General features: G+C 39.6%; 1 protein-coding gene across 1 annotated transcript in view; it reads right to left on the reverse strand.

Annotated features, from left to right (window-relative positions):
* Positions 1–340: 340 nt before the first annotated feature.
* LOC131158240 (succinate--CoA ligase [ADP-forming] subunit alpha, mitochondrial) overlaps positions 341–22,172 on the reverse strand; it is a 54,734-nt gene continuing 32,902 nt past the window's right edge. Inside the window, exons 5-7 of the mRNA XM_058112968.1 lie at positions 20,254–20,315; positions 7,978–8,059; positions 341–807 (exon numbers count right to left, since the gene is read on the reverse strand). Coding sequence (XP_057968951.1) covers positions 668–807; positions 7,978–8,059; positions 20,254–20,315 — 284 coding nt within the window. The 3' untranslated portion in view covers positions 341–667. The remainder of the gene's footprint in view (positions 808–7,977; positions 8,060–20,253; positions 20,316–22,172) is intronic.

Raw genomic sequence — 22,172 nt, forward strand, 5'->3', positions numbered from 1 at the left:
TAAGATGATTGTTTTATTATTATTATTATTATTATTATTATTATTCTTTTGGTCAAGGAATTCAAATTATATTCTCTATTGAAAGCTAGGAAATAAATGTTTAAATAATAGTGCACCGTTATATATATTTTCTATTCGTTTTTTTTTTCTTTTTTCAGTCACCGATCCGAGGTATGGTATTGCTTGATAATTTTTAAAAGCAAATGAAAACTTTGTTAAAAATGAATTGACATGGTTTTCAAGCTTTCCAGCGTACAGAGAGAGAGAGAGAGAGACATGCTCTGCTTTGGGGTCAGCTTCCTTTATCTATGACAGAAATAGGAACAATGGGCATAGAAGATACATAATAATACTCTCTAATTTATTGAAAGGCGCAAAGAGACGCATAAGGAGGGATGTCAAACACCAAAAACACGGTGCATTTATAATAAACCCCTCAGCGTTTACCATCCATCCACCTCAACAGCGTTAAATTAAACTAACCACCTCACCTTAATCTCCAATGGCATGCATTTTAGATGGCAAAAAAGGATGGAAAACCTATGAACTCTTGAGAGAGGGTACGGAAATTACATAAAAAAAAATATAGGGAAAAAAATGGAGATGGACATTCCAAAGTTTCAGGAATGAACAATAGAAGGCAGTGAAAAAAGAAAAGAGTCCAAAACTAGTCCACGAGGCCCCTTTGCTTGAAGACATCATACATGGCAGCGCCAATTTTTGCAGGAGACTCTACAACTGTAACCCCAGCTGCTCTGAGGGTCTTGATTTTGTCTTGGGCCGTGCCCTTACCACCCGACACAATAGCTGCATATGCAATTGCAGGCAAAAGATGTCAACATGCATTACATTTGTTGAACCAGATATGATCATTGTAAGAGGCTTTGTTCATTTCCTCTTTGCACTATAAAGATCATGTAGTCATTGATTAACAAGAGCAGAAAATGATAGTCCAAACGATGGAGTATTAATTTCTGAAAAAAATAATTCATGTTATTTTGAAATATTATATAAATTTTCTTCAGGGTCCCTAAGATTACAGAAGTCTTCATGTTAATCTTTGCTAAGATCGAACTGACCAAGCTTTGGAAATGATTCATTGTTGGCACTACACACTACAGCATTGAGCTCTCAGTTCTTGCAAGTTGCACCTAAAGCCACTAGGCCAAAGCCACATCAGCTTGGCCTTCGCATGATGTAACAGTCTTGAGCCCAACTCCGGTGAGATATTGTCCGCTTTGACCCACTGGCCTCACAGGTTTGTCCTATAGACATAGTTAGAGCCCAAACCATCCTCATAAGCTCAAGATCCCCTTAGTGCATATCTGATGTAACAGTCTTGGGCCCAAGATCGTTACACATGACATGCCACTCCTAACCCTCACACAAACATTGTTGGGATGGGGCATATACAGGGATCTCTTGTGACCCTTTTGTATTATCTTCTATAGATGATACTCTGTCGTGTGGGGCTATCCACCAAATTTAAGCACATCAATGCAGAACACGTTCAAGATGCAGTTACCCAAAGTGATCTAGTTAAAGCTTATTATACCTCAAAAGGTTTTCAGTTCCAATGTTGGGGCAAAGTTCCTGCCCTCCTGCTTGGTTTAAGCATAAACCAAAGCTGCAACATCCAAAAACGAGTAGACCATGAACTGGGGCTTTGAGCGGACCGCTGCCTTGCAGTATGGAGACTAAAGTACCCTGGAGTACAGTAGCCAAAGGCTAAGGGTGCCATCAATCCCTTCCCTAAGCTTTTACTAGTCAGCATATTTCCGTTTCACTTGTCAATCAGCAGAAACTTTCAAACTGTAGAAGGCAACTGTAATGGCTATTTACAGAGGGTATTTGGGAAAGTTGGTTGTTGACAAGTAATCCTCAAATATCTTTACTGGGGAATCAACCGAGCTGCAAACCATATATTCCCCAATGAATGCTCGGTGGTCAGTGGACTTCTATTTCATTCATCAGTGGGTGTTTTCCATCTAAAGCGGATAGTACATGCGACAACTTTAAATGGAGTGTTGAGCAATTATAATGGATAACTAAAAAATGGCAACAAATTCTGATGAAGAATTTAACAGTAAGATTATGTATTCCATCAAACTTACAATGCCAAACAAGGATAAGGAAGTTTAGGGCTGCTTTGTGTTTGAGCAACTGACATGGGGACTGGGCAACACAAAACCATTGTACAATAAGTTGAAGATGAATCTATACCCTACCAAGCCTAGAGTCACAATTACAGATGTCAACTTTTTTATTTTCATTTTTTCTTTATTTTATTTTATGTGGTGTTCCTATGTTAGGGCCTCTACAGTGCATGATGTTGACACAACTGGCCTTTAGAAAGGAATCAACTTAATAATATCTTTGACCAATTAAGGAGAATGCACCTTTTCCAAGTTTTGTTTTTATCGCATTAAGCTTATTTGAATCAAAAGAATCTGGTTTAAATGAGTGTGAACCAAACTGGGTCTAGTTTGGTCAGCATTCTAAAATAGTGGTTGAATGTGGTTCAGTTAGTACTTGGGCTCCTGGCCAGATTAAAAGATGCGCGAAGATGTAAAGTCAGTGTTTGGCTACTAAAAATGAGAGGGAGGATAGAAAGGATTTAATAACCCTGCAAATTGTCGAACAATATTTCCCACGATCAGGTAAATTGGCAAAAAAAAAAAATTCATATAACTGATCCCACCTAGTGGAACTTAAGGCTTGGTTTTTTGTTGCTGTCCCCCCCTCTCCCCTGGCCCCATGCAGCAGTTGACAGGCAGCATGGCCAGGAATGAAATTACCCAATTGTTATTTAAATTAAAGAAATTATTAATCTCAATAACTTCAGATTCCAACAACCATAGTATCATTGACAGGAACAATCAGATAATGATTTGATTCACTTCTATCTTCTTCTCCAGCCAGTAGGCTTGAACCCTTATGGCAGCTATGCCACTTGATCAGCAGGAAGCAGCAACGTCAGTAACTTGCAACAGAAGTGATAACAGAGACAAGAGTTTTGGCAATTACATATGGCCGTAGGCATCCTAGTGACAGCAAGAACAAGTGATAACCTGCACTCTCGTGAAGGACTGCCGGCAATGATCTTTGACGGAAGTTGGCAGGATAAGAAGAGGCTCAGAAACTGACAGATAAGGGGGGATGGAAATCACTTGAGACATTTATTTCCTCTGTTCTCCTTCTTTCATTCCCTCTTTTTATGCAATGAAAAAAGCTCAGAGAAGGAAAAGGGAAATATCAGAGGAGGAATAGGAGCACAGTATGTGTACGCTGCCTGTACTGTACAGACAGCCCTTTTCCATATACAATCCAGTACAGTACAGTCTCAGAAAAGTTTGATGACTTACTTTGGGTCCTACAGTCAATGGTTTTAAAACCTGAAGATGACCAATGAAAAAAAGTTACTAGTCACCTAATTAATTAGCCACTGTTTGGAACATCTTAAAAAAAAAGTACTTTTTCAAAAGTACTTTTTCAAAAGTACTTGCATCAATAAGTAGTGTTTGGTTTACACTTAAATAAGCACTTATTTTCAAAAAGTACTTTTCCAAGATTTTTTTTTTAAGAAAATAAGTATTTTCTAAAAAATATTTTCCTGAAAAAAGCATTTATCTGAAAAAGGTACTTATAATAAGTAATTCCAAACTATTTTTAGATAAGTACTTTTTAGATAAGTACTTTTCTATAAGTGATTCCACACAATCCCAAGAGTTCAAAAAAAACAAAAATCATCACTATTATTATTATTATTAACCAAGATGAAATTTGTATTAATTTTTTTATTTTTCCAAAATATTCTTCAAACATAATAATAATAATAATAATAATAATAACAATATTATTATTATTATTATTATTATTATGAAAGACGAGTGGTGTTTGGTTCAAGAAAAAAATTATTTAAATTCTACATAGATGTGTGTGTATATGTATTACATATCTTTCGTCTGCAACTAATGCAAAGAACAATAGTTGACCTATTGATCGGTGTCCAATTTATCTTCCTCAAGGTCCAGGGTAACAATTCCTGCCAGTAGTAGATTGTCCACTTTGTAGTTTTTTGCATGTGTTGTGTGTGTGTGTGTGTGTGTGTGACGGGGGGCGCCCGCAGAAGGGGGTGGGGTGGCGCGGGGGAAATGACCCAGCTTCAAACCCAGACCGGGTCAGTTCACTTTAGACTCCAACCGGAGTAGGGCAAGTTTGCACCAGTTCTCATTGTTCCAGGTTTCAAGCCTCACCTCGACTGGACTGAACTGGTGACTGGGTCCAGTTGCCCTGGCTGATCCATTCTGGGTTTCAAGACCATGTTCAGTCCACCCATGATTTAGTTCAGCGATCTAAAGGGATTTTTTAGATGCTCCTAAACTGTGCTTGTGTTTTTGGTGGCTTTTTGAAGTTTTCAGTTTTTGCTGCTTGCCATGATGTGTTCCAGACTTATTCAGATTGGACTTTTGATTGTTTACAATGGCTAAAGATGTATCCTGGTGATAATTTGCAAGCCTAGTGTTTTTATTTAGGAGTGTTATGAGCATTCAGCATGAAGGATCTGATTCTCAAACAAGCTTCTACCTCTCCCCCAATATCTTATCAAGTTAGTGCTATTGAATGGCCATAACTATTTTATTTGCAGAAAAGCCATGAAGGTCAGTCTTTGAGCTAGGAAGACGGTTCATTCCATTAGATCCTCCTGCTAGTAATACGATTACGGTAAGTGGCAGCCCAAAAATTGTGTTCTTATTTCATGGTCAAGCAATAGTATGGAGCCATATGTAAGTTCCAACATGATGGTTTTAAAGATTGCAGAGATCTGGGATGCCATTGCTGAGATGTATTCTATGCATAAAAATGTGTCTCAGGTTTATAATCTACATGAAAACATATTTAAGTTGCAACAAGAAGATAAAGGCATTGCTGAGAATTATGAAGCTCCCATAACAGACGCTTGATGAATTGAATCAGCACCACTCTCTCACCCATAACTTGGATAGAATAAAGAAATAACATGAAGAGTTCTATTTCTTAAAGTTTCAGTTTGGCATGAATGGTAGTCCTCAAACCTATCTAAAGTCAAATCTTAGTTGGAGACGGGTCTTCCATCCTTGAGTAATGTGTATGGGAGAGCAGCCCATGGCCTGAATAATTCTATGTTGTCAATTTCTGGGACAAGTGGAGATAGATCTGCCTTCGTTAGTCCCACTAACTACTGTGGGCAAACAAGTGCAATGGTGTTCATAGCAGGATGTTAAAATAGGTGATTTTGGAAACCATGTAGGCAGCCCCAAAATTGTCACATCATGGTCATGCAATAGTATGGTACCATCTGTAAGTTCCAACATGATGTTTTTAAACTTGAAGAAGATCTGGGATACTATTGCCAAGATTTAATTTATGGATAAAGACATGTCTCCGGTTTATAATCTATAAAAGAAAATACTTGAGTTGCAAGAAGAAAATATTATGAAACTTTCAAAAGGCTTGATGAATTGAATCAGTACCATCCACTTAGCAGTTACTCCAATACAATGAAGAACTAATGCAAAAAAGTTCTGTCTCAAAGTTTCTTAACAGCCTGAATAGTGGCCTTGAATCTACCTGAAGTCGATCATAGCCAGGGATGGGTCTTCCATACTTGAGTAACGCATATGCAAGAGTACTTCATGGATTGAATAACTCTACTGCATCAGCCAGGTGGAGATTGTTCAGCTTTGGTTAGTTCCACTAAGTATAGTGAGTATAGCGGTGCTAGTGGCATCAGTTCTGCTAAAAGAGGCAGTTTAGAGGAAACTGTATTGGCAGGTGAAATAACAGTGGGAAGAGGTTGAGATGGTTGGGATTGGGTTCAGGCAAAAACAATGTTGTGTTTAAGGGTGTCTGAAGCCAAAGTCATACTGTCAATACTTGTTAAGACTCAACATAAAACACCTAGGTGGAACAGAAATCTTGTGAGACTTCCCCAAATCCAAATGCACCCGGTGCACAATCCCTAATTGTTTTACCTAGTGGGTCCTCCAGTGATTCTGTTACAATTACATGGAGGAGTATAGTACCTTGGTTTAGCAAACTCAACATGTTTCCACTTCTAATGTGCCCATGTTTGCACATCCATTTAAACTTCCTGTTTCACTGCCAAATAGCCCAACAAGATCCAAAACTTTATTAAAAATTCAATAAAATTCTGTTCTGCACAAGCACCTTGTTCCCCATCTAAATGAAAAGATCTCACAACAGTGCCTTTTCATAGAACTGCTCTAAAAGATTCAATTTAGACATGATGCAGAACCGATAATTCAATAAGGGTGCCATATCTGTACAGTGTCTGTGACAAACACCAACACTCAGATGCTATTTGACACGTGTCAATTTTGTGTCTAAAATTTTAATGTCAATGTCAGACACATTCTTGCCACTTCCCACACACTTTTTTGACCCTTCCGAGGCACTTCTTGGACACTTCTCTCAAACTTATTTAATGTGCTTAGATATATAATGAAACATTGTAATATGATTTATTTTATTTTATTAAAACATAATAGTCATAAAAAACAAACAGCTAAAGTGTAAGTCCTTTGAAAAAAATTTTTAATAAAACTGTTAACATTTATAAATAAAAAAAATGATATATTGTGAATTTTTATAAAATAAAATAGCTGCATCGGTTCTAAAAGCTTTCTAAATGAAAAATTTTACATGAAAACAAGAATTTAATAATTGCAATGCATAATATATTTAAGTATAATAATATAAAATTATTAATTAGCCTATCCCTTCATGTTGTGCACTAAAAAAGAGGAGACACAACAATAAATACTTAATAAATAATAAATATTTTGCACATGATAGACATTATATTTTATTTATTTATACACAATTATATATCAAAAGCTTAACCATATATACATATATAGACATAAGTATATGGTGTGTGCATGTAGGTGCATCCATGCACTCACATCTTACTTTTCCTTTTTCTGCAATTCAATTTCTCCATATATGACTTCTTCTATTGTAAAAATGACTAAGTTCTCTACAATTATTACACAAATCACCTTGATGCACTTTCTCTTCACAATTATAGTTTTTCATTAGTTCGTTAAAACAGAAGGGACAAAGCCAAAAATGTTCAGTGCTTACAGTTAAAATCATAATTAAAAATATACCTAAAAAATGTTGATCAAAATGGGATTGGACTGACATCCCACTTGGATGTAATGCCCCATGCCACATTTTGTGAACAGCTATGCTTGAGCATGAATGAATTGTGATATACAGCTGAATAAGCCTTTGATAACTGACGGGCACATTATTTATATGCATTGCTCCAAACTCTACTCAAAGTTAGCGACGAGTGCCTCAGGATTGTTTTATTCCTCGTATATAAATTCCTCGACAATTCTTTCAATATGACACTAGCTAATATCCTAAACGTTGGGCATCTATGCAATCTCCAGAAAGCACAGCACTTACATCCAATTTTGCCCACATGACTCTAGACTTCGGCCACCAGATTGATCTTGTCCAGTTAGCTTGCCTTTACAATAAGAGGGAAGGAATTGCTCAACATTTCAAGAGGTTGCAGACAATGGGATCCACTTTATTCTTTTTGTTGTACTCATGACAGTCCTTAATATAATATTTCTAAAAAGTGAAGCAGACCAATGCGAATAAATCAAGTGATATTCTCATAGTGTCTTTAGAAAGGTATTGAGCTTAAAAATTTACAATGAAGTTGTACGTTAACAGTGGTGGCCACTAATTTCTCATAGATTCATAGACCAGACAATGTGGAGGCTTAATTAAATTGTCAACATAATTAAACGCACAAATTAGCAAAGATCTCACAGCAAAGTAAGTATATTGGGGAAAGACAAAATTTTTCAAAACTCAGACATATCATTTGATCTCAGCAGAAAATTTATGGGGGAAAAAAACAATATCTAAAGCTTAATCCACATATTTTACCTCCAGCATGACCCATACGACGCCCAGGGGGAGCAGTTAGTCCAGCAATAAATGCAACAATGGGCTTCTCAGTCTTGCTTTCCTGTTTGATTAGTAAAAATCAAGTTGAGTCTGTGCAAACAGTTAACAGACATGCTTCAAGGCAAAGAAAAAAAATCCAAGAGAACGCATAGGGAATCAGCTACAAACAAGATTGCATGACATTTATATCCCTCTCTTCTCTTCAATAAATTTATTAAAAAATATATATCATATATTTCACCTAAAGGTAACCTGCAATTTATCAAATATTAATGGATAAAATTTATATTAACACATGACATAAAATTGTCCAATAGAATATACAGCAGTTCATGGTACAATTGGATGTCACTTAAATCTATTGACCAGGGTGCAACGAGAATCGGTCCACATGATAGAGATCCGGAGTATGGGTCACCTCTCAACCAAACCATGCCACTTGGGCTGCTATAATATAAAGGATTGGGTAACATTCTCACTCAGATATAGTTCTTAGTGCAGGGACAAGAACTTTGTACCACAGGTGATTAGAGCCAAGGTCAAAAATTCAATTCCCAAAACCAACAGATCAATACAAATTGTCTGTTGGTGTTGAGAAGGAAGTAGAGATTGTGTGCAATAACTGGAGGTGTGGACTATTCCCCTCCTGCTCATCTGGCTTTCCAATCTTCTCCAACGTTTGTGCCTTCTTATTCTCAACTCTTCCAAAACCTCCTTATTCTAGCACTTTTAAGTTTTATCTCTGAAAATTGACACTTCCTCTTCAACTTGAAGCTTCTTCCCTTCAATCCTGTAGCCTCAAAATAAAGCCGCCATCGTTCAGTGTCACGGTCCGCCTTTTTTACACCGTTGTGAAGGGCCGTGTGGCGCTAGCTAAAGCACTCTTGCTTAACTAGCCAGCCTTTTGTTTACCAACATTCATCCACGAAGCACTTTCATTAACATTCAATCAGATAGCAGCGGAAATAATAATCAATTCATGAAAGTCGTGGCAACCAAACAGTAAATATTGAAGCAAACGTAATTCATTAACAAATCCTCCGTTGACATGTTGTACTTAGCAAGGGAGGCAAGTAGGCTAAGCACGTTGACAATTGCTAGTGAGTTTTACAATGATTGATGAACACTCACCCTCCCCTAAAGAGCTTTCTGGGCCATTCTCACTCTGGCACTAGGAAACATCAAAGTGACCGAGGAGTCATACTGCCTTATTTGGCTTACAATGAAATAAATACTGGAAAATAACCCTACACTAGTATTTACATGATGGAAACCCATCCCAAACACACGAGATAAGCGGTCACAGGCAAGCATAATGCCTTGAACAAGCTTAGCTCGTGACATTCTCCCCCACTTATGCGGTCGACGTCCCCGTAGACTTTGACGCTAGGTACACTTCAACTTCGTCTACGAACGGTTGCATGTCTTCCGCCGAAACCCAGCTAATTTCTTCGTCACCAAGGCCTTTCCACTTTACTAAGAATTCCTGCCGCTTCTTCCTTGAGGATTTGAACTCTCTGTCTGCAAGGATTTCTTCAACTTCACGTCTGTCAGGTTGCCCTGTACTCACTTCTGACTGATTTCTGCTTATATCGTCTGTGTCGGCGTTGTACGGCTTGAGGCAGCTGACGTGAAACACAGGATGCACTTTCATCCAAGTCGGAGGGTCGATTTTGTAGGAGACCTTCCCGACTTTGGCCAAGATGGGGACTGGTCCTTCATATTTGCGAAGTAGTCTCCTATCTCGTCCTCGTAGTGACCTGACTTGTTCAGGATTGAGCTTAACAAGCACCAAGTCACCTACGTTGAAGTGCTGCGGTCTTCTCCCCTGATCTGCCCACTTCTTCATTCGCTTGGTAGCTTTCTCGAGGTAGGCACGGGCAATCTCAGCATTTCGTTTCCATTCTTTGGTAAAGACGTACGCCCTGGGACTCTTTCCTCTGTACGGCTCATCCACTGTGTGAGGTAACAGCGGCTGTTGGCCTGTAACAAGCTCAAAAGGACTCTTGTTGGTTGTGGAGCACTTTTGGGCATTGAAACAGAACTGAGCCACATCGAGTAGCTGCACCCAATTCTTCTGGTTGGCGTTGACAAAGTGGCGCAGATACTCTTCAAGTAGCCCATTGAATCTCTCCGTCTGTCCATCTGTCTGTGGGTGATAACTCGAAGAGATTTCTAGTTGTGAACCGAGGATTCTGAAAAGTTCTGTCCAGAAGTTGCCAGTGAATCTTGAGTCTCGGTCACTAACAATGTCGTGGGGAACACCCCAATATTTCACAATGTTCTTAAAAAATAACTGTGCTGTCTCCTCTGCCGAACAGTACTTCGGTGCGGCTATGAATGTACCATACTTCGAAAACCTGTCTATAATAACAAGTATAGACCCTGCGTCTCCCACTCTGGGCAGGTTGGTGATGAAGTCCAATGAGACACTTTCCCACGGTTTGGACGGTACTGGTAAGGGCTCCAACAGCCCAGCCGTTTTACTCCGCTCAACCTTGTCTTGTTGGCAAGTGAGACAAGTTCGGGTATAATCAACCACATCATCAAGCATGTGCGGCCAATAGTACCCCCGCTTTAGTAAGGCCAAAGTGCGCTGCCATCCTGGATGTCCGGCCCACATGGTATCATGACATTCCTTCAGCAATGTCTTTCTCAGATCACCTGCTCGTGGCACAAAGAGCCGGTTACCATGGGTTATCAGCAATCCATCTTCCATCCAAAACTGTCGTGCCTTCCCTTCTTCGGTAAGTTTCATTAAGTTCTGCGCAACTGGATCTTTGGCTAAGTTCTCTTTGATGCGCTCCCGCATCGTTGTGGTAACAGTACTTGAAGTCAGATGTGTTACCATTTGTAAGGCCGCCAGTTCAGCCTTTCTACTTAGTGCATCCGCGACTTGGTTCAATCGCCCCACCTTGTGCTCAAATGAGAAATCAAATTCTGCCAAGAATTCTTGCCATCGGCCTTGCTTGGGTGTCAACTTTGGCTGTGTGAAGAAATGGCTAACACCTGAATTATCTGTTTTCACCACAAACCTTGCCCCAAGTAAGTAATGCCTCCACACACGGAGACAATGTATCACTGCTAACATCTCCTTCTCTTGAGCTGTGTACTTCCGCTCCGCTTCACTAAGCTTACGGCTTTCGTACGCAACAAGGTGTCCCTCCTGTACCAAAACTCCTCCAAGGGCGAAGTCTGATGCATCTGTCTGTACCTCGAAGGGTTTCATGACATCCGGAAGAGCCAGAACCGGATCTCTCATCATGGCATCCTTCAAGTCATCAAAGGCTCCCTGGCACTCCTCTGTCCAGTTCCCCCCATGACCCTTCTTTAGTAGTTCTGTCATAGGGGCCGTTCTCCGTGAATACCCCTCAACGAACTTCCTGTAGTAGTTGGCAAGGCCAAGAAAGGAACGCAACTCTTTCACTGTTGTTGGGATCTTCCATTCTTGAATTGCCCTTACCTTCTCCATATCCATTCTAATATGACCTTGGTCAATCACATAACCAAGGAATTTTATGCTTTTCTGAGCGAAAGAGCACTTCTCCTTCTTCACATATAGACTGTTTCCCTTCAGCCTATCGAACACCTTTCGCAGATGCTCTATATGTTCCTCCAGAGTGGAACTATAGACAACGATATCATCCAGGTACACCACGACAAACTTGTCAAGGTATTCACGGAAAACCTGGTTCATCAAGGTGCAGAATGTTGCAGGTGCATTCGTTAACCCGAACGGCATCACCAAGAATTCATATGCCCCATACCGTGTCACACAAGTAGTCTTCGGCTCATCCCCATTAGAAATTCTCACCTGATAGTAACCTGACCTCAAGTCAAGTTTAGTGAAGTACTTGGCATGACTCAACTGATCCAATAAATCAGCAATCAACGGAATAGGATACTTGTTGCGCACTGTCACCTTGTTGAGCGCGCGGTAGCCTACACACATCCGCAGGCTCCCATCGTGTTTCTTCTGAAATAGCACCGGTGCTCCAAAAGGTGCTTTGGAAGGGCGAACATATCCCGCTTCCAATAATTCATCAAGTTGCTTCCTCAATTCTGCCAACTCTGGAGGCGCCATCCGATATGGCCCTTTTGCAGGTGGTTTCACCCCTGGAAACAACTCGATCTCATGCTCCACACCCCGTAGTGGAGGTAGTTCGTGAGGTAACTTATCTGGCATCACCTCCTTGTACTCATCCAACACCGCTTGGATAGTTGTAGGCACCAACTCTTTGCCTACTTCTTTATCTACCACCATCGTGGCTAGATATGTCTGCTCTCCTTTCCTCAGACCTTTCTTGAGTTGCATGGCTGAAAGGAACTTCCCATCGTCTCCTTTCGTTGCAATAGCTTGCACCATGCACGGGTGATCTCCCATCAGGCATAGGGAACCAGCCGAAGGCATCATCACTGCCTTCGTTCCCCTTAGGAACTCCATTCCCAGAATGACTGGAAAGTCATCCAATGGCACTGCTGTAAAATTCACATGACCTTCCCACTGCCCAAGCTTCACAGTAACTTGCTTGGCTACTCCCAGAGTAGACTGGGCTACAGAATTAACTGCTTTCATGCGTCCTGTATCCTTCTCTAAGGACAAGTTGAGTCTCCAAGCTTCTGGTTGCGAAACAAAGTTATGGGTAGCCCCGGTATCCACCAAAGCGCGGGTGCTCTTCCCATTGATTCTCAAGTCCACAAACATTAGCCCTCTGACTCGTGTAACCTTTGGTACTTTCGCCTGCTTTTCCAATACGCTCACCTGCCGCATTGCACCCATCCTCGGGGTCTCATCTTCTTCCCCATCATCTTCCCCTGCCTGTTCGGAAATGGAAGCCCGTAAAGCATTAAGTGATGCCTTGTGAGGGCACTCAAAGACTCTATGAGGACCTCGACACAAGAAACACTCAAGTTTACCCTTTCCCTTGGGTGTGTTGAACCCTCGAGACGACGAAGCTTCCTTTGAGTTTGATGCTTTATAGTTGGCTCCCCCATTCTTGGGTTTGCCTTTCTTGAAAGACTTTCCATTGTTTCCCTCTCCGCCAGATCCTTTGGACGAAGTGGTTTTCTCCCCAGCTTAGTCAGTCAAGCGTTCTGCAGCAGCTTGTGCGGTAGGCAAGTCTTGAACTCTTTGTCTATGAAGTTCAGTCCTTGCCCACAGTTTCATCCCCTCAAGAAAATAGAACAACTTGTCCTTCTCCGACATATCCCGAATATCCAACATTAAAGCAGAGAATTGTTTCACATATTCGCTGATCGACCCTGTGTGCTTGAGATCTCTCAGTTTTCTCCTTGCATTATACTCAACATTTTCAGGAAAAAATTGGGCCTTGAGCTCTCTCTTCAAGTCTGCCCAACTATCGATTACACAGTTTCCATTCTCAATGTCATAGTACTTAGCACGCCACCACAGTTTGGCGTCACCCACCAAGTACATGGTTGCAGTATCCACTTTCACTTGTTCCGAGGGCATCCTCACAGCGCGAAAATACTGTTCCATATCAAACAAGAAGTTCTCTAACTCCTTAGCATCACGGGCACCCCCATACGTCCTGGGTTCTGGCACCTTGGTCTTGCTGACTCCCGGAGTGTTGGAGTTCCCCATAGCAAGAACCATCACATTCACCTTTGCATCCAGATCAGCCATCCGGGCCTGCAAAGTTTCCACAGTGTGGTGAAAGTCCTCGGACATTTCACTTGTCAAACTTGCTTGATGTTGCTGTGATCCCATCACCTCATCAACAAGTCCCCTCAGTTGGGCCATCTCGTTGGCCATATTGTTGGTTGTCTCTTCAACCTGTGCTTCCAGTGCACCAAGTCTCTCAGCAGTGTTTGGTGCCATGGTCAATTACCAAAGCTTCCAAAATCCCACAACGAAGGTAACTGAATTCTCGTAGTAACTGAGCCTTGGCTCTGATACCAAATGTCACGGTCCGCCTTTTTCACACCGTTGTGAAGGGCCGTGCGGTGCTAGCTAAAGCACTCTTGCTTAACTAGCCAACCTTTTGTTTACCAACATTCATCCACGAAGCACTTTCATTAACATTCAATCAGATAGCAGCGGAAATAATAATCAATTCATGAAAGCCATGGCAACCAAGCAGTAAATATTGAAGCAAACGTAATTCATTAACAAATCCTCCGTTGACATGTTGTACTTAGCAAGGGAGGCAAGTAGGCTAAGCACGTTGACAATTGCTAGTGAGTTTTACAATGATTGATGAACACTCACCCTCCCCTAAAGAGCTTTCTGGGCCATTCTCACTCTGGCACTAGGAAACATCAAAGTGACCGAGGAGTCATACTGCCTTATTTGGCTTACAATGAAATAAATACTGGAAAATAACCCTACACTAGTATTTACATGATGGAAACCCATCCCAAACACACGAGATAAGCGGTCACAGGCAAGCATAATGCCTTGAACAAGCTTAGCTCGTGACATTCAGCTACGTATTCTAAACTCTGAACCAACTTTTGCCCCTTTTCATCCCCCATCATAATCAAGGAAAATTGGTGTGTGATCTTAAAAACTGGTCAGGCAGACATCTCTGTACAACATCCAGAAATTTCTCCTCCCAATCTGCCGAGACTAAAGACATATCCAGCCTGGCCAGAAAGGGTCCTCCCAGTTATTAGACAATGTAAAGAAGCATCCTTCCATGTATAAATCCAGCAGCTCAAGGTCATCAATAATGTCCAAGAACTCCAACATTGCCTGGGCAGTCCTCATGCATCCCCTTTTTCCCCATGGCCCCACTCCTAGCAACCAAAAAAATCACCATTGAACCCCCATCTGCCTCTCACTTCCTTCAGTCCATTCCATTAAAAATTATCCTTAACAACTCTTACTAGATACATATGAATGGAATGGAAACGAGCTGAATATAATCAATTTTATCACTTGATTTCTTCATGGTCTCCATTCAAAATTTCATTTCATTCCATTCCATTCTGCAAACCAAATATAACATGAGTGCACAACACCAAAAAAAAAAAAATATCCGCTGCGAAGTCCAGACTGTTGAACACCCTATTATCCCATATGCTTAATCAATCTGCCACCCCAAACAATTCTGGCGACTTCACCAGGAGCATTGTCCATCTTGGCTTCCAGTAGTCAAACTTAGCTCAACCTCTGTCTCCTCCCCATTCCTTTCACCATCTTCCTCTCGTTTGAGCTGTTGAAACCCCTCACATTTCAACAACAAAAATAAAAAATAAAAGCCACAAGACCTTCATGATTGCTTGTGCCCCTTTCCTTCCCTTCTGCTACCCATCCTTCTCATTTTCCCCTTTCATAAATCATATTCATAAAAGGTCTCATCCTCCTAAGCTCCCTGTCTCACTGCACAATAAGAAATTATTCCTACAGCTTTGATTAAATAGCTGTGGTTTGCCAACTTCATTTGATAGCCACACAAACATCAAAGAGCCCTCACTTTGAAACATGGTTGTTAAAATTGCAATCTAGGTCATTGCAGCATATGATTCTACTATACTAAAAACTGTTCAAGGTCCCATGTTGAATTGCAAATTGATGGGATCACAATAGGATCATAGTAGGATTGGCGGTAGGATCATAAGATCCTACACGATGTCCATATTTTTTAAAATTTTTACTAAATTACTTGCATTAGTTTGGGGTTGTCCTATATACCTTGTACAAGAAATGGACAACTTAGAAAGCAAATTGATTTCCTTTATATTAAATAACTTAATAACAACAATAAATAAGCCTTAAGTCCCACAAGGTGGGGTCAGCTACATGAATCCTTTTCTGCCAATTCACCCAATCAAGAGTATTTTCCTCTATTAGATTAAGAGCTATTTAATCCTTCCTCACTACCTCATTCCAAGTTGTTTTAGGCGTACCCCTATCCCTTTTCATGTTAGAAACAATAATTAACTCACTCCTCTTCAAAAGTACACTACTATGCCTGCGTTTCAAATGCTCAGACCATCTGAGTTGCCCTCCCTTATCTTGTCTTTGACCAGTGCTATACCTATATTATTGCATATATGTTTATTTCTTAATTTATTTTTTAGTGTTATACCACTCATCCATCTTCATATTCACATTTCATCAACTTTTTCTCTTTGCGCATGTTGTTTCTTAGTTGCCCAACATTCTAAACCATGAAGCATAGCTGGCCTTATAGTCATCTTATACAACTTTCCATTTAATTTAAGGGTATTCTACGATCACACAACACACTTGATGCACTCCTCCATTTTACCCAACCTGCTTTAATTTTATGTATTACATCCTCTTCAATCTCCCCTTCCGCAAGCATAATAGATCCAAGATATTGAAATCTACTAGTGCTGTTAATTCCTTGATTATCAAGTTTAATCTTCACTACTCCTTTACGTTACTGAGATTACATTTCATATATTTTGTCTTATTCCTACGTATCCTAAAACCTTTACACACTTAAAGCAGTTCTCCTTTACTCCACTCCTACTTTCATCAATCAAGACAATCTCATCTGCAAACAACATATACCACGGGATCCTGTTTTGAATACTCCTAGTGAGTTGATCAATCACTAAATTAAAAAGATAAAGACTCAAAGTGGAACCTTGATGTACACTATTGTGATTAGAAAATCTCTAGATTCCCCTTCTATAGCCCTAATGCTAGTCATTAACCTATCATACATATCCTTAATAACCTTAGTATATCTACTGCATAACCTTCTTTTCTAAGATCCACCAAAAAACTTCCCTAGATACTCTACCATATGCTTTCTCTAGGTAAATAAAAAACATGAGCTAGTCCCACTTCTTTTCCCAAAACTTTTCCATTATTCTTCTTAAAAGATAAATAGCTTCTATTCTCAATCTCCTAGGCATAAAACCAATTAATTATCTGAAACACTCATTTCTAGTCTTATTCTTTGTTCAATTATCCTTCCCCAAAGTTTCAAAATCTTAATTCCATGATGGTTATCACAACTTTGAATATCGGCTTTGTTTTTGTCCAAACTTCAATTGGTATGTTATATAGTCCAATAATTTTCCTACTTTTCATTTTTTTAAAGTCATCTTAACTTCAAGGACTCTAATTTTATGAATAAATCTCCTATTTTCATACTTTTCCTCATTTATCACTTCCAAGTTCAATCTTTCATTTTGGTTTTCATTAAAAAAATTATCAAAGTTCTGCCACCTTTCTTTTATGTCTTCTTCTCTAGTTAAGACATTTCTTTATACATATTACATTACCTAAATCTCTGCATTTTCTTTCTCTAGCTCTAGCAAGTTATAAAATCTCCCTTTTCCTTCTTTTGTATCTAATCTATTATAAAAAGTATCATACGCTCAATGTTTAGCTTCACTAGTAGTCTTTTTTTGCATTTTTTCTTGCCTCTTTATACTTTTCAAGGTTCTTTATATTTTTACAACTTTGCCATGTTTTATACCAATTTCTTTTTGTATTTACAACTTTTTGGACTTCTTGATCTCACCACCAACTTTCTTTACCACTCAAGTATCTTCCCTTAGACTCACCTAAAATCTCTTTTTCTATCTTTATGATAGAGTTAGTCATCTTATTACAAAAATTTATATTAAACAAGGATTCAAAAATTTATTTTTAGTTGGTGTTTATTAAATGGTACAAATTTCAAACTTTAATGCTCAAAAAGAAAATGATGATACATTAATACACCGATGCATTTCATGATAACATTGATCAGGGTGATGATGATTTAATGATGGGACTAGCTTGCTAGTTTGGTCTTTGTTTGCTAATATATATATATATATATATATATATATGTATGTATGTATGTATGCATGTATGTATTTATTCTATTGAAAATTTTCATGTTGAGAACTGTTTGCTGACCAATCTCTGTTTAAAATTGTGTTTATTTTTTCATAAATATTTACTCCATTTCCATTATAAGCTGGTTTGATTGCAGTATGAATGCTACAATTTGAACACTTCATTGTTGATACAAGGGCTCTACCATACGGCTACTTGTGATTTCCTAGTCTTGAACCCATACTAGTCATTTGTTTAGGTTTATATTATTGAAATATACATTAAAAAAATTTATGATTGTGATTTTAAATTTATTTATATGGTTAGCATTACCTTACAATCTTCAATCTGATCCTACTAATCCTCTAAGCAATCCTACACAGGATCCCACTTTAATAACCCTGTCTTGAACCCTTTTCAATCAAGAACTGGGAGAACACACACAACCCCTTCCCCAATAACAGGATCTCAGCTTTCTTGTCACCCTCCACTGGCCAGAACAACAGATCCTCCTGCCTGACCAGAACCTCCATAGGTTCAAAGCAAAAAATCCAAAATTGACATCACACTTGATCTCGAATCCATCTAAGCCCAGACAAGACTACCTCCTGCACTGACCAACACCTCTTCTTGGAGCAAAATCATGGACAGTAGGGTGCAGCCGACTGGGGGTGACAAGCATCTCAAATTCTCAGCCACTGACAGACCCTTCAAATGAGTCAGTGATCCTTCCTCACAACATCACTCCTTTTAAAGGTCCGCTGCCTCCCACCATCTAACTACATCTAAAAGGTTTGAGCACTGAGCCACTTAGCTGCAGTCTAGAATGGATCTCCACTCCATAGCCAAGGCCACCTTCTGCACTGATTACCTCCTTCTCTTGAGGTAAAATCATGGCTAGTGACGTTCAGATGACTGCAGGTGACAAGCATTAAGCCATTGACGGACCCTTCCAATGAGTTAGTGAACCTTCCTCCACAACATCACTCCATTTAAAGGAGACATCTTCGCTGCCTTCCCCCATCTCACTACAGCTAAAGGTTTAGCACTTGGCTGCACTCCAACCCCCATCCCGCTTCTCTGCCGTCATCCCAAAACCCAATGCTTCAGCTGACCTGCTCGTTGATATTCCCAACATGTTCCCCAGACAAAGAACTCCCTTGCACTTGATTCCCTCATCCAATGATCACATCCTGCAGGGGTCATTTCTTCCTCCATCTCTGGTATGAATGCTTTTATCCCTTTCATCCTTCAACGTTGAGGTTACAGGTATCTCTGCCCCCTGTTGTTTCATCAAAGGCCGTGGTCTAGGTCCTTTCACCTCCAACTATCTTGTCGCAGCTCTTTCTAGCCAGGGCCTGGGCCTGGACCATGTGTCATGTCCTCCTTACTTATTACAGCCCTTTTATCTGTGCCCATCCCTGGACTGTCATAAGGCCCATTACCCTTTTGAGGGTTGAGCTCCATTTTAAAATTTAAATCCTGCCTAGTCCATGTGAACCACTTACTGGCACCATTAATTCTGCCACTTGTGCTGCCTGCCAACTACCCATTATCGTATGCTCCTAGAGCATGCCATGCAGTCACCTTCTTCGTTGTACCACCCGAGCTTCTTCATTGTCCCAGCTTCACTTATTAAGGCCCTTCTATTGGGCCCATCCCTGGGCTGCCATAAGGCCCATTACCATTTAGAAGTTTGAGAAGCCATTTAAAAATTAAAATTCTGCCTAGCCCCTGTGAACTCCTTGGAACCATTAATCCTGCCACTTGTGCTTCCTGCCAAAACACTCATTATCGTGTGTTTCTTGGGCATGCCATGCAGTCACCTTCTTCGTCTCAACCCACCTGGCTGTGTCTCTGTCCCATCTGAATCCCTCCCTTTTATGTCAATAACATTGGGCTGGGACAGCCCCCAAATTGGTATTTCAAACATTCAGTCCCCTACTTTACTTTGACCATTGTTGGAATCCCTACTCCAGTCTTTGGACTACCAAACCCACCTCAAATTCAGTCCTTCCTTCATATCCTCAGCAACATCCAAGTAACCAACCCAAAGAAGCAAAGGGAATCCAAGGATCTCGATTCTTAAGCACACAGGCTTCGGAGTGGCCCCTGCAAAATAACATCTTCCCAAGAATGGATACAAACCATAAAAAATCAACAGCCTTATATTTAATGTCTCTCCTACCACCCCCACCCAAAAAAAATACAGGAAAAGAAAGAAAAAATCAAATAAAAAACACACACACATCAGAGATAAGGATTGAGAGATATGCGCGTACATGCAAGCTAAATAATATAACTTGTATCATGACAATGAGAGCAGTTAACGGAGTGATTTTCAGCCTAGACAACTTTTTAGATAACATCATAACATAGCAGATCCAAACGATGTGCAGGTAAAACTGACTAACCATCGTGGATCGTCTTAAATGAGCTGTCTACCTTCTAAGTTGATCATTAAAATCAGCATTCATTACCTTTATTAATGCAGCAGCATCCTCCTCTGCAGTCCCACCTATCTCTCCTATTAGAACGATACCTGAAATGAACACACCATCATAACTTAACAACGTGCATTTATAATTTAATTTTCTGTTTCAAGTATCATTTCTTATAATCTTCATCAATCACATGGCAACATATATGTTAAACGGGAAAGACAACAAATCAAGAAGGTTAATGGGAAAACCAAACACAACTAGTTTCTTCTGTTCTTGCCTCCATAATACTATTTTCTCCAGCAATAACTCTGAAGCTATAACAACCACAAAATGTTGCTGCAACAAGATTCCTTATGACAGCCAAGCACTGCATCTATGTATGTGAAATACTCATCAATCCAGAACACAATCATAAAGCTGTCTGCGTGGCGTGCCCAAAAAGTAATGCCACCATGTTTTATTTTGATTCTAATGGAAGATTGCCTTCTTCACTTCAATAGTGCACAAATTGTGATGAGGCTACAAGCATTACACATCATATTTTTTCTTTACAATCCTCCATTTTTTCTAAATTTTCTGTTCACAAAACCTTAAAAATTAGACTCTATAAGCCTTCAACAAAATACTAATTAACAAAATCATGTTTGGCATTTTTATCTTCCTTTTCACCATTTAACATTTATTAGATCTATTTCCAGAACAGTGATCAGAATCATGGGTTTGGAATATGGCTTTCATGGAGAGCATTTACATTTGAACAGGTTAGAAACCAAAAAACGAAGCTTTTGAAAAGGGTTTGATGAGAAACAAATTCAAACATTTGATGTTTTCTCAAGAATGTTGAGCCCAGTTGCTTGTACGCTAATTACAGGTAATATTAATGTCATTTTGGTTCCTGATTCTCCAGTAAGCCAAATTTTATCAGAAAAATAATTACTTCATGAAAGCTTGAAATAGGTTTTGCATGAAAACATTTTGCTGCATTGATGACAGACATGCCAACCAACCAAATTTACAAAAGAAAAAGCAAAGGACTTGATTCAAAAGCCTATGTTCTTATTTGCCATTGCCACAATAAATGAGCAATTTGGGAGGTCTTCTAGTACATTATAAGGCTATAATTGATGGTTCCTCACATTCTCAACTTTCAAGGTTTAAGATGCTATATTTATGTTTTTTTTATTGTTGGGCCATTTTCATAATTTGCACTTAACCTGCAGAGGGGACTGTTAAATTTTGGCTTATGTTTGTAATTTGGGTCAAATATGACAAGTTTCAATGGGTCCAAAAGAGGGTTTGATTCTTGTGATAAAGTCGAGCCTTGGGCCCAAATTTACTTAGGCACCAAGGTAACTTGGTGTCAATCTTTTCCCCTATAGATAAGTATGGCTGTTTTACTTTGTTTTGGCACAAAATGAAAGAAAATGACTTAGCTCTCTTGTTTTGATGCATGATGCATAAGAATTGGAATTTTTGGCAGTACATTCTCAGACAAGTGTTTTCGAGGAAATCTGGTGTAATTGGATTCATCATTGTATTTCTACCCTCCTCATTCTAAGTTCTCATTAATGGCTGTCCCTGAATTTTTTCTGTTCATATGATGGCTTGAGACAAGGGGGATGCCCTCTCCTCTTTATTGTTCATCATGGTTATGGAAGTGTTGAGCCTTATGAGTATTAGAGCCAATGAATATGGCTAGTTCAATGGGCTTATGATCAGAAAGAACAATGCAAATATGGTTTTCTCACACCTCCCATTTGCTGATGACAGTATATTTTTTTTTTGAGGATGATCCTGATCAAATCCACAATCTCAAATGTATTCTCCTTGGGTTCAAAGCGGTTTCAGGTTTAAAAGTGAACTCAAGCAAGAGTGAGAATTATTCCAGTGGAGAATTGTGATTGTGGGCTTGTTGGGATGTAAGTTGCAGGCTCCCAAATTTAAAGATAAGGGAG

The sequence above is a fragment of the Malania oleifera genome, chromosome 6, assembly GCF_029873635.1.
Source record: "Malania oleifera isolate guangnan ecotype guangnan chromosome 6, ASM2987363v1, whole genome shotgun sequence".
Lineage (NCBI taxonomy): Eukaryota > Viridiplantae > Streptophyta > Magnoliopsida > Santalales > Ximeniaceae > Malania > Malania oleifera.